The sequence below is a fragment of the Heptranchias perlo genome, chromosome 24, assembly GCF_035084215.1.
Source record: "Heptranchias perlo isolate sHepPer1 chromosome 24, sHepPer1.hap1, whole genome shotgun sequence".
NCBI lineage: Eukaryota > Metazoa > Chordata > Chondrichthyes > Hexanchiformes > Hexanchidae > Heptranchias > Heptranchias perlo.
Window position 1 is genome coordinate 29,646,038 of NC_090348.1, and position 15,857 is coordinate 29,661,894.

Below are 15,857 nucleotides of genomic sequence, written 5' to 3' on the forward strand. Positions count from 1 at the left end.
TACCACTGCCCTTAATTTGTTCGCCACAGGATCTTTCCAGGATGCTACAGGGGACATCACCTGCATCTCCCAGTCTGCAGTGCACAGCTGCATCAAGCTGGTCACCAATGCCGTTTTCCAGTGAAATCCAGTACATTACCTTCACAATAGATGCCAGCTGCAGCCTCCCTGGAGACGGCCATTCTCTCCAAGGCAGTCTGCAGAATGTTGATGCTTTGTGAGATGACCACACAGGCTGGAAGCGGACCTCTCCATACTTTTAGCCAGGGTGCCAAACTACTTGGCAGGTCTTCCAATACCTGATATAACTGCTTGTGTGAAGCAAGGTGGGCCCCTGAAATCCTCAGCAGAGCTGAGAGAGGACTATGCCCTCTGGTGAGCTGTCCCCTGGACTATCCCTACCACCAGCACCTGCTGCTGCTCACTAATGCTGAGTGCCTCACCATGTGCAGACTCCTCTAACTCACTTTCTAATCCAGCCAGGATGTCAGTCTCTGTGCTGGTGCTTGAGAATGATGCAGCACATGACCGTACCTCCTCAGAAGGATTGCCCTCCTCTGAGGTATCTTCAACTGGCAGCTGTGGTTGTTGAGAAAGACCTAGAGGAAAGAAAAAAAGGGTTAAGCATTAGTATAGCACTGAGAGGCTAGACAATAGAAGATGACAGGCATCAAATGCAACTTGATGTACTAAAGCTGCCTGATTGTGTGTTTTTCTGAGGTTTATGAAGAGGCACAAGTAATTGTCAGAGATAAGCCCCTGGTCTTGAAATCTCCTATTCTGTCACCTCCGGAGGAGCCACTGATTTCCAGTGCTTGCTGCTCCAGCTCGGAGAGGTTCATGATGTTGGCTGGTCCTCCCCCGGTCTTACTGCTATCTTTTAAGTTGTGCGCCGTTTTTTCATGCAGAAAGAGAGGGTGAGAGTTAGTGAAAGTTTACTACAAAGGAGAGTCCAAATGTGTGAAGTTTCTGCTTGTTGTGCACATGCTGAGAGGGAGAAGAAGCAAGATGCAAGCAGGATGGGAAGGTGTTGAATGAAAAGCATGGTGAGGAAGGACCCATGAGTGAAGTTGCTGACTGTGCAAAGCCTACCAAGTGAGAAGAGAATGCTGCTAGTGGCCGCTGTGAACTCAGCTTCCTGTAAGGACTCTATTCCCTTCTCCCAATTTCTCCGTCTCCGTCGCATATGTTCTGACGATGCCACCTTCCACACCAGTGCTTCCGATATGTCTTCCTTTTCCTCAATCACGGATTCCCCTCCACTGTAATTGAAAGGGCCCTCAACTGTGTCCGTCCCATTTCCCGCACTTCTGCCCTCACCCCTTCTCCTCCCTCCCAGAACCATGATAGGGACCACCTTGTCCTCACCTTCCACCCCACCAGCCTCCACATTCAACGTATCATCTTCTGCCATTTCAGCCACCTCCAACGCGATGCCACCACCAAACACATCTTCTCCTCCCCTCCCCTTTCAGCATTCTGATGGGACCGTTCCCTCCGCAACACTCTTCCATCACCCCCAACAACTGCTCTCCTCCCCACGGCACCTTCCCGTGTGAGCACAGGAGATGCAACACCTGCCCTTTCATCTCCTCTCTTCCCGCCGTCCAGGGCCCCAAACACTCCTTCCAGGTGAAACAGTGATTTACTTGTACTTCTATCAATTTAATATACTGTATTCACTGCTCATGCTGCAGTCTCCTCTACATTGGGGAGACTAAACACAGATTGGGTGATTGCTTTGCTGAACACTTCCACTCAGTCCGCAAGCGTGACCCTGACCTTCTGGTCGCTTGCCGTTTTAATTCTCTATCCCACTCCCACTCTGACCTCGGCCTCCTACACTGTTCCAATGAAGCTCGAGGAACAGCACCTCATCTTTCGATTAGGCACTTTACAACCTTCTGGGCTCAACGTTGATTTCAATAACTTCAGGTCATAACCATTGCTCCCATTTTTTCAGGCAGCAGGTGCTGGTAATGGTTCTGCTGTTGCCATTTACAGCTCCTCAAGACCTATCTTTTGTTTCTTTACTTGTCCCATTACCACCCTCCTTGTCTTGCACCATCATCCCTTTTGTCATTTAATCACTCCTGCCCTCCATCCTATCAGAGGTCTTCCCTTTTGTTCTTTCCTCCCCTTCCCTTCCTCCCCCCCCCATTTTTTCCCTGGTTAGGTACTTGCTTAAAAACTGTTTAATCTTCAACTTTTTCCAGTTCTGACAAAAGATCATCGACCTAAAACATTAACTCTGTTTCTTTTTGCACAGATGCTGCCTGACTTGCTGAGTATTTCCAGCATTTTCTGTTTTTATCTCAGATTTCCCGCATCTGCAGTATTTTGCTTTTGAAGAAAGAGATGAGTGTGTGTTTGGAATGAGATGAGATGGTATTGTGTGGATCTGTGCTGGGTAGTGAAGGATGTGATAGAGGGGGGCTAGAGAATTGTTCAGTGTTGGGAAGGGAGGAAAGGACTGTTGCCATGTGTTACTGACAGATATGCAGAAAGGAAGAGCTGCACTCACACCTGATACTCTTATTAGGTCACTGATAATGTTTCCTGCACTGCATTATAGGGGAGGGGAGGAGAAACAGGAAAGGAACGTATGTTAGAATGCAGGCAGTAGGACATTCCTTCAAACAGCGTGCTGCAGTGCATACTTCTGTGTCAGCCAGTAAGTGAGTAGGGAAGACAGAGTAATAAGGAAATGATGGTGCTAGCCCTGAGCATGGGGGCATCCCCTCCTCCCACTCTCTCTATGGTCTCCCACCTCAGAATTTCAAGGATGCCCTCCTCATATCTTGTTAAAGGTATGTAGTGGCGTGGCTTCCTTCTGGCCTGCTTTGCTCACATTTGTTATCTTTCACTTTTTCCAGTAAGTAGGTGCTTAAACAGATGTAATTGTAAAGAGCAATGACATTGACACCCAAGTGGCCTCCGTACATGCCAACTTGTGTGTCCATGAACAAGCGGCATGCAATTAGCTTCTGTTAGAAGTATGCTTTATGGACACGACTGCAAGGTTTGTATGTGACATTAACATCATTTTCAATACGACCTACAAAGTGTTCCCTGCATCAATATGGATATACATGTGCATGTGCAAAGGAACAGAAAGGTTACCTGAGTGCTTTGCATATGGCCTCAGTGATGCTGCACCAGATTGGTAATAAATACTTTGTGGCATGTGTATTATGATCATATACTTTGAGTAAGCAAATGCTGGGTACTCTTACCTTCGGAGGCGTTCTTCCTTATTTGCTTATACAACTTTATAATGTGGGAGACTGTTGCCTCACTCTGCCTCCATCCATGCATTACACATAGCTGTCCTGATAGGAGGGGATGCCTCTCAGCCTCAAAGAGGACAACTGATCTTTGTTGTATCTCCTGCAGTATCATCTCTAGGTCAGTATCTTCGAATGATGCAGTCCTATTCCTCAGTGTTCTCTCCTCAATTATGTACATATTGAGTTTGAAACATCTTTACACTTCACGCAGTTCCCCTTTAAATGGCAGCAGCTTTCAAGAGCTGCCGCTATGCTGGATATCCCGGTCCTGCAACCAACAAGCTCCCTTGTCTGTCCAAACCTGCATGGGGAACTCACAGGAAATGTGCTGATTAGATAATCATGTGTGGTCAGTACACTCAGGGTTCTGAGACTTTGCTGGCAATGGAAAGTACAACCTATATAAACTCTGAAATATTAGGAGGTGCCTATGGCTCGCGCTCTTTAACATGAAACTATATATAAAAGACTATGATTATAATGCATTTTTATGAATAGAAAGACAGGATTTAGTATTATGCAGTTGACAGGACATAAATAAATGACAATTTCTTAAACATTATTACCTTATACAGTCTGAAATATTCAACACAATGACGTTTCTCAATATTGATATGGATTTCAAGCTGTTATCTGTAATCCTCGGGCAGTCTGTCACAAAGATGTGATTCAAGTTTGGGCAAGCTTTGCTGAAGATTTTGAAGCATGCATCACTAATATTTTTATTACCTATTGTGGCAAAACAGCAGAATTATAGTCCAAGATGCTTCTTTTCCAATAATTAAAGAAGCAATTTGTAAGAGATTTTAATGCAAGTAAGAAATTACATAATTTGTCAAACCTTCAATTTTAACCTTGGTAAGCTTCTTCCCTTGGACAAGTGCTTTAATAGCTGCATCAGATATGTGAGGAGAGGCAAGAAGCGAAACTGTAATGAGGTTGTAGTAGTAAGCAACCATGGCCTTTAACGAAGCATAATAAAAGGCAGTTAGCACTATTGCTTTGAGTTTTTCAATGAAAAAAACAGAAATCAAATGATGACTGATTTGAACAGATGGCATAACACATACGGCATTTGGAAAAAGTTATTTCTAAATTATTTTTGTAAGTACTACCCCTTTCTCTCAAATTTTACTTCCTTAAATTGTGCTTCTACCTTGATCTTCCTTGATTAGAAAGGCTGGGCAATCTGGCCCATCTCCACAGAGATGAACAGAGCTGCTTTAGTCATGTGAGTCAGTCCTCACTCTTTGGATTCCCCCTACTCCTTGCTCAGATATCTCCATTCAGTAGCATATGTGGTAACTCAAATAAGGATTGCATCTCAGTATCTACGGTAAGCCCCTGTGGAAATTTGAACCCACAACACACAAACAGATTCTATCATGGAGTGACCTTGGATTGGGCGTACATCTCTTATTTACAGCAACATCAGGGAAGCTTTCTTTTCAACAGTAGAGCTTGTGGCAACTTCATTGGAATCTGCAGCATACTCCCACCTAAGGAACTGCCAGGGACTAGTCTGTGCCTCTACCCCCACAGAAGCACAGACTGTAGCTCTGGTGGCAAAAGGGGGGAAAATAGACAGCACCATGGTTACTGGCTTCCAGACAATGGTGACTGATGTATTCTGCTGACTGTCAGGGCTTTGAAGAATTGAGAGCTACCATTAGACGAACCATCCCGTTGATCAATGGGGGCTCAGATCCGTGGCCCAGTTGAATACAACGGCTGGAGCTGATACATGATAAAGGCTAATACTGCTTTCTCTCAGAACGGCAGTTCATGCCAGGCCTCCAGTCTTCCTTCCCAGAATGCAGGAAGTGGCACTTGGATACCCAGAGGCAAGCTGCATGAGAGGAGGGCCACCTCAGTCTTACGACCCTTTTGTAGAACATGCTAGCCAACCACCTCTCAAGATATTGGCCTTCGAGTTGCACTTGGGAGAAGCACTAGAATACATGAAGGAAAGGCACATTTAGCCACCTTGTGGAAGCATGGTGTTAGGAAAGAGTAGGTTGGCTTGTGCTCACTTTGGACTTTGTTGTATTAAAATTGAATGTGCATTTATGTTGTGCTTTGTTATTTCTGGAGGTTAGAGTCATACAAAAAATAGTGCACTTATTTGTTGCTGACTTATTCAATCAGATGATGATTATTGGTATGGTGAAATAGGGTCAAAGATGGATGATGTTGTGTCATGCTTTAGGATGGGTACTGGATTGAAGGATTGGTCCTTTATTTGAAGGTGGGGCAGACATTACAACTCTTGTAGAGGCATTTCCCTTGTTGTAGTGCTCCTCTGTTCCTGTTCGGGCAGCTCTTAGTGAGATAATTATTCATGTGAGCAGGGGGTGGGCCTTTTCACTTAAAACCAGCCATTGACATGATTTTCTTCCATGAAGATGTCAAGGGAGGCCAAATTTCAATGTATGAATGCATTGTGACAACTTCCAGCATGTCTCACATTAACTTTTACGATCCTTGGCATGCTGTCAGGCACAATCTACATTCAGGTAATAGAAGATGTTCCTGTCAAGCAAATTGAGGAGGTTTCCTGCAGGAGTCACAAAGTAATGTAGGTACCATCGATTGCACTCTGGACCTTGGGAAAGCCAGCAACTTCGTAAAAGTGGATGGGCCCATCTCACTGTTACCTTGCTATGGGTGCCAAAGGTGATGAGTTCCTCAGCTCCCCTGTAAAGTGCATCAGCCACCTGATGAAAGCATGCCTGTACTGCATGCTGGCTGATATTAGGTAGAAACGCCATGGCTGCCTGAAATGAGCCTGTGCCATAAATATTGAATGTGATCGTGACCTTCATAGCCACAAAGAGAGTAGTGCGGGCAGATGACCACTCTTCAAATGACCTGTGCTGCCTGTATATTCAATGGAGGGGGTAATCTCTGGTGATCCTTAAATGCTGCCAGATTGCTCCATCTTGTGTTGCACCTCCTCCTCCAAGATAATGGCAACAAGAGTAACACTATATTACATGACATTCCTGCTTCTGAAAAGCTATCGATTGGGGTGGGGATGGGGGTCAAAATCACCCAGTGGTGTCACAGGTCTGTGTAGGCAGAATGCCAAAAATATCACTGCAATAAGTAATTCCCAGGTGCAAAAATCACTATTGAAACTCTACACTCTTCAGCCTCACAAATTCCTCATTTCCACCTGTTCCAGCTGATCTGGCAACAGCTGCGCCTTATAATTCTCAGTCTAACGTACCGAGTGCATGGTGAGTGTAAAAGCAGGAAACGTGGAACTGCAGCTTTACGACCAGTGACTGAATTAAAGGAACCCGTACAAAGCTGAAGCGAGAGAGATCTGCTTCATTTTTGTCACACTTAATTCCTACATTAGTCATGTCTTTCCTTCACATGACGTTTGCAGGGTTCTTACAGCTCAGAATTAATTGTAACCCACAGTCCTGTTTCTAATTATCTCTTTTTAATAAGTGTTGATTTACAAAGCATGTGTTGCATTACTTGAGAATCAATTTTACACATTGACTACTACAAGGGGAGTGGAACCCTCCTAAAATCAATTCCTGCCTGAGACTTGTTAATTTTACATTCACATTTGCTATTTCTGTGCTCATAGTCCAAGTTAAATAACTGCATCTGTCTACATTATTCATCCCTCTGAGCATTTTATAAAGCTAGATCATATTTCCTCTCATTTGCCCTTTAATATGAAAACAGGTTCAGTCCTGTGAATCCCGCTTTTTTAAAGTTTTGACTTAATTTTTTAAGGAATTTTAACCATTTTTCCACAAAAAAGATTTGAGAAAAGAGTTACTTTTAATGTTGGGTTTTTAAAACAAAGTGTGTGAATTTTCACTTCTATTGCCTGACGTTAATGGAGCGGTAACTGGCTCAAAATGGGGTCGGTAGGCTTACCATCCCATTAACACTGACGAAAAGGCTGGCGACATTTTGAATAGGGCCTACTCTGTGCCCCACAAAACTAATCTGGACTGCTGCCACTCCTGGACCCCGACCCTCCGCGATCGCAATCACCCTTAACACTTACCTTGCTGGAGGCCGCGGCGGCCCGCTATTGGAACTACTCAATCCGGCCAGCTACAATGGGATGCCCATTTGGCGCTCTGTAGCTTGGCGGCCCGGTGCTTTAAAATTGCGGCTGCCTCTTCGCAGCAGGTATGGGCAATTGACCAAAAGTCAAAATCAACCCCAGTGTATTCGTATGTTTAGAGAAAAAGGCACCTATAGGAAAGGTGGTTAATATGCTAATGAAAATTGTTTTCTCTAAAGATTAAATAATAAGCAATAAGTAGCACTGGGATTCACAGAGCATGAGGGAACTGGAGGAGTGGGAAATGGAAATGGAGTCAGCCGATCCCAGTGGAGGTTGTGGAGACAGCTGCACTTGGCTGAGAAGCCTGTAGGCTCAGATCTCATGGGTCCTGCTATGAAAAGAAGGATGTTCAAAGAATATCACTCCTATGTGGAGACACTGAGGTCCTAACCCAGGATGTGTAGCAGATGGGAGGGGTCACGGTACAGTCCACTGCCCACACATGCGGCAACAGGGAAGCACTTTCCTTGTTGCAGACACCAATGAAGCACGTGGCCCATGATAAGTCGATGCCTCCTCTGAAGCATGGATTGCAGGATTTAAGGCCCTGGGGGCAGACTTGAGATAGCACAACATTCCCACCTTCAGAGATCGGGCTAGTATGCAGAGTTTTCAGACTCCAGTGGGCACCATTAGAGCTGCCCCCCAGCTGATCAGGGCTGGGCTCAATACCAGTGGCATGGCTCTCTTAAGATAACAGTACATGCCAGGCTTTTGGCTCAGACCCTCACAGGCCTACTCAAAGAGTGTGTAGGAGGCAGATCCAGGCTGCCCGGGAAATCACACAAGATGCAACCCACATTGGGCCTTGCTCAAGACTAAGCTGCCATGAGACAAATGCAACTCAGTACCAATAGGCTCTTATTCTAGATGAGCAGCCAATTACTTACCACAACATCGGCCCTCAAGTAGTTCCTATTAGAGGCACCTGAATAGGTCATAGGAAAGCTTATCTAGGAACCCAGAGGAAACATGGTGATAAGAAGTAGGGCCTTATATTGAAGTGCAACTGTGTGGAAGAATAATAAAACATAAATTGATGTTTCTATTGGCTCTATTGTTCAACGGCTTGAAGTCTTTGAGGTCCAGTTGGGATGAAGTGAGATGTTCGTTTAATGAGACATAAAGGCAAATGTTTTGTCACAGAAGGATTGGAGTAGACATGAACGCTGGGAAGATGTAGTGATATGAGTTTAGCCAGGGGAGTGCTTTAATCTGAGGAGAATGCATTACTAATAATCTGGCTCTGAATTTCCCTGGCTTTTGGGATGGCAGTCTCTTTTGAGTCAGGATCTTCACAATACTGATTTCCATACTCCTCTACAGTAGCTGAGCCCACCACCTCCAGGGATGCCATTGCCATTCCTTTCCGAATAGCAAAGTTGTGCAAGCAACCACAATATGAGACCTGCTTGGGAGCTTCCTGCCGGTCAATCAAGGGGTGGAAATTAGTTTCGGCCCATTTTCAGGCCTGAAATAAGAAGTGTGCTGGGAGAAGGTACCAGAAACCAGAGGCCCAGGGCTCACGCAAAATTGGGCCTCAGGCCTCATCAGCATATTACTAGCATGCTACAGGAACCAATTGGGCATCTAGAGACAGCTCGCTGATTCCACATGGGCAAAGTTGGATCAGCTGCCTCCCCAGCAGCGGAGGTGGGGGCAATTGGGAGAAAGGGAGGGGGCAATTGGGAGGAAGACGATTAGGAGGGAGAAGGCAATTGGGAGGAGAGAGGGTGGGGGATAGGAAACATAGGAACAGGAGTAGGCCATTCAGCCCCTCGTGCCTGCTCCACCATTTGATAAGATCATGGCTGATCTGTGATCTAACTCCATATACCCGCCTTTGGCCCATATCCCTTAATACCTTTGATTGCCAAAAAGCTATCTATCTCAGATTTAAATTTAGCAATTGAGCTAGTATCAATTGCCATTTGCGGAAGAGAGTTCCAAACTTCTTCCATCCTTTGTGTGTAGAAATGTTTTCTAATCTCGCTCCTGAAAGGTCTGGCTCTAATTTTTAGACTGTGCCCCCTACTCCTAGAACCAGCGGAAATAGTTTCTCTCTACCCACCCTATCTGTTCCCCTTAATATCTTATAAACTTCGATCAGATCACCCCTTAACCTTCGAAACTCTAGAGAATACAACCCCAACTTGTGTAATTTCTCCTCGTAACCCAACCCTTGAAGTCCGGGTATCATTCTAGTAAACCTACGCTGCACTCCCTCCAAAGCCAATATGTCCTTCCGAAGGTGCGGTGCCCAGAACTGCTCACAGTACTCCAGGTGTGGTCTAACCAGGGTTTTGTATAGCTGCAGCATAACTTCTGCCCCCTTGTACTCTAGTCCTATAGATATAAAGGCCAGCATTCCATTAGCCTTATTGATTATTTTCTGCACTTGTTCATGACACTTCAATGATCTATGTACCTGAACCCCTAGGTCCCTTTGGACATCCACTGTTTTTAACTTTTTATCATTTAGAAAGTACTCTGTTCTATCCTTTTTTGATCCAAAGTGGATGACCTCACATTTGCCTACATTGAATTCCATTTGCCACAGTTTTGCCCATTCACCTAATCTATCAATATGCCTTTGTAATTTGATGTTTTCATCTACACTGCTTACAATGCCACCAATCTTTGTGCCATCGGCAAACTTAGATATGAGACTTTCTATGCCTTCATCTAAGTCGTTAATAAATATTGTGAATAATTGAGGCCCCAAGACAGATCCCTGCAGGACTCCACTAGTCACATCCTGCCAACGTGAGTACCTACCCATTATCCCTACACTCTGTCGCCTTTCGCTCAGCCAACTTCCTAACCAAGTCCATACTTTTCCCTCGATTCCACGGGCTTCTATCTTAGCTAACAGTCTCTTATGTGGGACCTTATCAAATGGAAGTCCATATGAATAACATCCATTGACATTCCCCTGTACACTACGTTAGTCACCTCTTCAAAATATTCAATCAGGTTTGTCAGGCACGACCTACCTTTCACAAATCCATGCTGGCTCTCTCTGATTAACTGAAAATTCTCGAGGTGTTCAGTCACCCTATCCTTAATTATAGACTCCAGCATTTTCCCCACAACAGATGTTAGGCTATAACTGATCTATAATTCCCTGGTTTCCCTCTCACTCCTTTTTTAAAAAGCGGAGTGACATGTGCAATTTTCCAATCCAGAGGGACAGTTCCTGAATCCAGAGAACTTTGAAAGATTATAGTTAGGGCATCTGCAATGTGCTCACCTACTTCCTTTAAAACCCTGGGATGGAAACCATCTGGTCCTGGGGATTTGTCACTCTTTAGTGCTATTATTTTCTTCATTACTGTTGCTTTACTTATGTTAATTTTATCGAGTCCTTGTCCCCGATTCAATATTAGTTTTCTTGGGATTTCCGGCAAGCTATCCTCTTTTTCTAATGTAAATACTGACACAAAGTAATTGTTCAACATGTCCGCCATTTCCCCATTGTCAATGACAATATCCCCACTTTCAGTTTTTAAGGGGCCAACACTGCTCCTGACCACTCTCTTTTTCCTAATGTAACTATAAAAGTTCTTCGTATTGGTTTTGATATCCCTTGCAAGTTTCTTTTCATTCTCTCTTTTTGTAGCTTTTACTATCTGTTTTGTGACCCTTTGTTGATCTTTGTATCTTTCCCATTCGCCAGGATTTTTGCCTTTTGTATGCCCTTTCCTTATGTCTTATATTGTCCCTTACCTCTTTAGTTGTCCATGGCTGTTTTTTTTGGCAAGTAGAGTTCTTGCCCCTCAGGGTATAAACCGATTCTGTATCACGTTAAATGTTTCTTTAAACATTTCCCACTGATCATCAGTCGTTTTACCCATTAACAGATTTGCCCAGTTTACTGTGGACAGACTCTGTCTCATCCCTTTGAAGTCGGCCTTACCCAAGTCTAGAATTTTAGCAGCTGACTCACTTTTTTCCCTTTCAAACACTACATTGAACTCGATCATGTTATGATCGCTATTGGATGGATGTTCGCATACAGTTAAGCCGTTAACTAAATCTGGTTCATTACTCATTACTAAATCTAGTATGGCTTGCCCTCTTGTTGCCTACAGGACATATTACTGTAGAAAACTATCCCGAACGCACTCAAGAAATTCACTACCTTTCTGACAGTTGCTAGTCTGCTTTTCCCAATCTATCTGAAGGTTAAAGTCCCCCATTAAGACCACTATGCCTTTCTTACATGATTGCAAGGGAGGGAGACTATCGGAGGTGGGGTTGAGCGGGGCCCAACAATGGTCTTCGGGACTGCTGTGGAGCACTGTGCTCCTCCAAGCTCCACATTCAGGTAAATATTTTTTAATAAACTTCTCCAAATGTTAGAAAGATAACTTCAGTGACCTGGTAAATGCAGGGCTGGGTAGAACAGGTCCCCTATTGCAGCCTGGAATGGGCTGGTGGCATAAAAGTTGAGAGCTGTACTCACTTTGACAGCCACTGGCAGAGCTATTTGAGTAGTTGATCTGGGCTGTGGGTCAGTGTGTAGAAGCTGGCACAGATTCCTTTGTGAGTTAAAGTCTGTGAAGGTACAGTTCCTCACTCATTCCTCATAAGATCTCCAGGGCCTATGGATTTGCAGGGAGAATAGTTGCAGGTTGTCCTGATTCTTCTTCAATGCTACTACACTCTCCTTTGCTCGTTCTTATCTCCTCCTCCTCCATCCAGATTGCATACATCCTTTGCTGTGGGTGGGGGGTCATAAATTTATTGGTGACCAGAGTCCTTCACTGCCAGTTTGAAGTTCACCTAAGTAGCTCCCAAAGCAAAAATAAATTCCTGAAATATGCATGAGATATGGGTGTGAGTTATCCAAGCAATGTGCCTTTAAATACAGCACTTCCACTGGGGTCAGCTGATCTTGTATATCCGTTTGCAAGTTACACTGAATGCAAGCAGTGTAGAAATGGTGGGAATTTGGATGTATGATGTCATTCCATCATTTCCATACCATTTAAATGTCTGAACTACCATAAGGGCAGGTGGAGCAATCAGCCACCCCACCCAAATTTTAGTGGTCAGCAAAAGCAGCAGAAATGGGTTCTACCCCAATTTGCATGTTATTTATGAGTTTCCCTATGCCATTGTGCCCCAATACATTAAAAACTGCAAGAAAATTTGGAGCTATTCTCTTTAAACACAAATAGTAAGTTGTAATTAACCATAATGGAAATATGAAAGAGTCTTTGAAACATGTTTTTAAATCTTTCAATAAGCATTTGTAAACAGTGGTCTACTAGTATTAGGTCAGGTCCAGCAGGTTTCAAAGATTAGCAATGCACTTGCGTAAGATATACAGGGGAAAGAAATTAGTCCTCATTGTGTCTGCTTTCTGGGTGGAAAACCGGTGAAAAGGACCAATTTTGCGAAGCTACATCCCATGCCTCAAGGACACTTGAAAGACACCCGGACCCCCATACTGGGATCCTTGCACACGCTAATGAGGGGCCTAGCGCCTGTTTAAGGTCCTGAAATTCAGCTGCCCTGAGCGTAGCAAGCGCCTGGTCTGCTTCACTCTGATTTTCCAGGTAGTGGCCGTTACCAAAATTCTTCATGTGAAGCTAGGAAGAGTAGCAGTGCACCTCCCAGCTATACATCACTCCTGAGAGCTGCTGCCAGCCTGCGATCACCTTCCTTCAGTTCTCTTTCCCCCTAACTCCCAGTACTTACCCGAGGTCGCTGCCGGCGAGGCAGCCAGCCCAAATTGGCTCAGCTGACATGGGCGAGCTGCCTCTGGAGGCATGACAGTCAGTGGCAACTCGCGCCAATTATTCAGATGAGGCACAATTTCGATCGGGCCTTGGGCCAACCTCTTCGGGCATAGGGATTGTTCCCTGTGCCAATTTGGCATTGGAAACCAGAGAAAAAACAATTTTGCAACCACAATCTCCTCTCAAATGAATCTCGTGTTCATGCAGTGAGCCTGGTTCCCTGTAATTATGGTCTGCCTAAAGATAAGTACTCAGCGCCTTCAATTAACTGAATATCGCTGTGCCCATTGGGTAGGTTTTTGTACCATGGGTTAAGAGAAGGTCTCTAATTGATACCTAAATTAGAGAAGTTGGTTGCATATATCTTGGAAGACAACCAACATAGGTGACCTTTTTACTGAAGGAGATGACAATCCCACCTGCTCGTCCCATAAGCAACACATACAGCATTATAGCAAAATCTAACCCACTACAGAATCCGGTGATAAGGGAAAGAACAAAATAGCTGCCAATAGGCTAACTTGGAAAGCAAAAGTGCCTCAGTTGGCTAGTTCATGTGCTCAGGATTGTAGACTCCATACTAAGCATTGACATGGTAGCTGCATGAAAAAGGGAAACAATGAAGGTGAATAATAGCCTGGAAAAGCACTGCAGATAAAAAATTCCAGAAGTTGACATCACTCATGAAGAGGTAAAGGTGCTAGCCAACAAGAAGATGGAGTGGAAGATGGTGCTGGCCCCATGTGTCTGAGGCATTTTAGGACACACAGAGAGACAGCTTTTCACAGTTCATTCACTTGCTATAGCTATGAGAGAAGAAATTTTCATGGAAATAGCAAACTATTAAATTGCTGTTAACATTATATGGTTGATTTAATAATACTGCACTTACTGTGATGCAGCTGTTTGTAAGAGTTGCCATGTCATTGATTACAAGGTGCTCAACTTCATTGCAGCTAACTCCGAAATACTTAAAGCCTCTCACTGAGATCTAAAAGAAAAAAATACATAGGAAGCATAACCTAGAAATAAATCAATGTTGAGTTAATATGCAATTTTTTTCTCATCTTTAATACTTTTTATCAGTGTATATCAGGTGCAGGAACAATATGTTTTTTATGGAACCAACTGTAACAAATTGAACTTGGTGGTTGCTGAGAGCACAGAAAATGTGGAGAATTTGTACTGAACACAAGTAAGGAGGAACACATTTTTCTATGGTATAATACATGCTCCTAAAACTGGGAATCAACAAATTATGATTAACTCTACATTTGATCTTCTGCATAAACAGACAGAATTCTCTGCTTTGGCAGCAATGCCAATTAAAGTATGGTGGGGTGGGATATCTATCTGCTCTGGTGACCAGTTGCTGACTCCAGCAAACTTTCTGGGGTCAGCCTTATGCTAATTTTCTTGGTGGGCTGCTGGCAGTGGTTCCGCTGGCACCACTGAAGCCAGTGCTGAGGGAGCCCGAAGATCGCTGCTGTTGCAAGACTTGGATGCCTGCATCAGCTTTAAAAGGGGCCAGCTGCCAGCTGCCAGCTAGGCTAATGAAATGTGGGGCCTCTGAACATACTGACAAAATCTGTTAGTGGCGGAGAATGCATCAATCATCCCACGACCGATTGCACTCAATGGCCCTAGCAATACTGGACACCAGTAAAATGTTGCCATGACTAGCGTCCAGCCTTGCTAAGGTGGTAATGAATGAAAATGTGATGTATGACGCCACTCCATTTTTACTGCCTTATTTGAATATACCCTCCTATATTTGCATGGGCGCTTCCAGCATCCAGTGAAAGTATTGTGAGAAGGTTGCTAAGGTCACAGAAATGGGCACAGAAATGGGTGGGAAGCCTGCAATATGGAGCCCACCTGATTTTCCACACTTGCCTGCCCCAGTACTGCTGAAAAACCAGCATACACCTGGTAAAAATATTGCCCAGAGAATTCCAGTTTGCAAGACTGCTTGGGAGATCATTGCACGGACAGGAGTCATGGCATGTGAAGTTTCATTGGTGATACACTGTGCAGACTTTTTAGATTGTTAAAGTGTGAATTATCATCCTTAGAAAAAGCTGGGTAAGCCAGTTCTTCAATCCAGTAGTGACTGACTCTCCTTTTGCACAATTCTTTTGGTCTGTAGCAAATGAAAGAGGAGTGAAATTCTTTCTGTTAATAATTTCAGCAAAACGTTAGATTTCTCATTGATACCTACATTGGCATTCTCACTAAAATTATTGACAGGAGAATTTCACTCCCTAAGTAAAAATGAGGTCACGTGTACTTTCCAGTTGCAGAATGCACTATAGGTTTCAATGCAAAAACAACTGTGAGACACACCAGGACCAATTTGTTGCTCCTATTGCCCAATGTGTGCCAGGTTCAAGAGGGTAATCAGACAAAATTGGAAAGGATGCACGTAAAACTGGGTCTCTACTCCCTTTGTGCTTGACTTGCATTTCCTGGAGCAGCCTCATGTGTGTGGGAAGCTCCCAGCCAAAACATACAAGAGCATTTAAACTTAATGTAAATTATGTCATCACTTTCTGAGATTTCCACCCGATATCCAATAGAAAAGAAGTGTGTCCAAGCAAACTGGGCATTAGAAGTAGCTGATCATCCCTCTCAGATTGTAGGATCTGTATAGGCACTGGAGAGATTGCAAAAAAGATTTACTAGATGATACCAGAACTGAGAGGATATACT

At 44.1% G+C, this 15,857-nt stretch overlaps 1 protein-coding gene across 1 annotated transcript in view; it reads right to left on the reverse strand.

Annotated features, from left to right (window-relative positions):
- LOC137341652 (F-box and leucine-rich repeat protein 13-like) overlaps nt 1–15,857 on the reverse strand; it is a 239,183-nt gene that overhangs the window by 60,738 nt on the left and 162,588 nt on the right. Inside the window, exons 11-13 of the mRNA XM_068004991.1 lie at nt 14,038–14,136; nt 4,132–4,252; nt 3,857–4,019 (exon numbers count right to left, since the gene is read on the reverse strand). Of these exons, the coding sequence (XP_067861092.1) occupies nt 3,857–4,019; nt 4,132–4,252; nt 14,038–14,136 (383 nt within the window). The remainder of the gene's footprint in view (nt 1–3,856; nt 4,020–4,131; nt 4,253–14,037; nt 14,137–15,857) is intronic.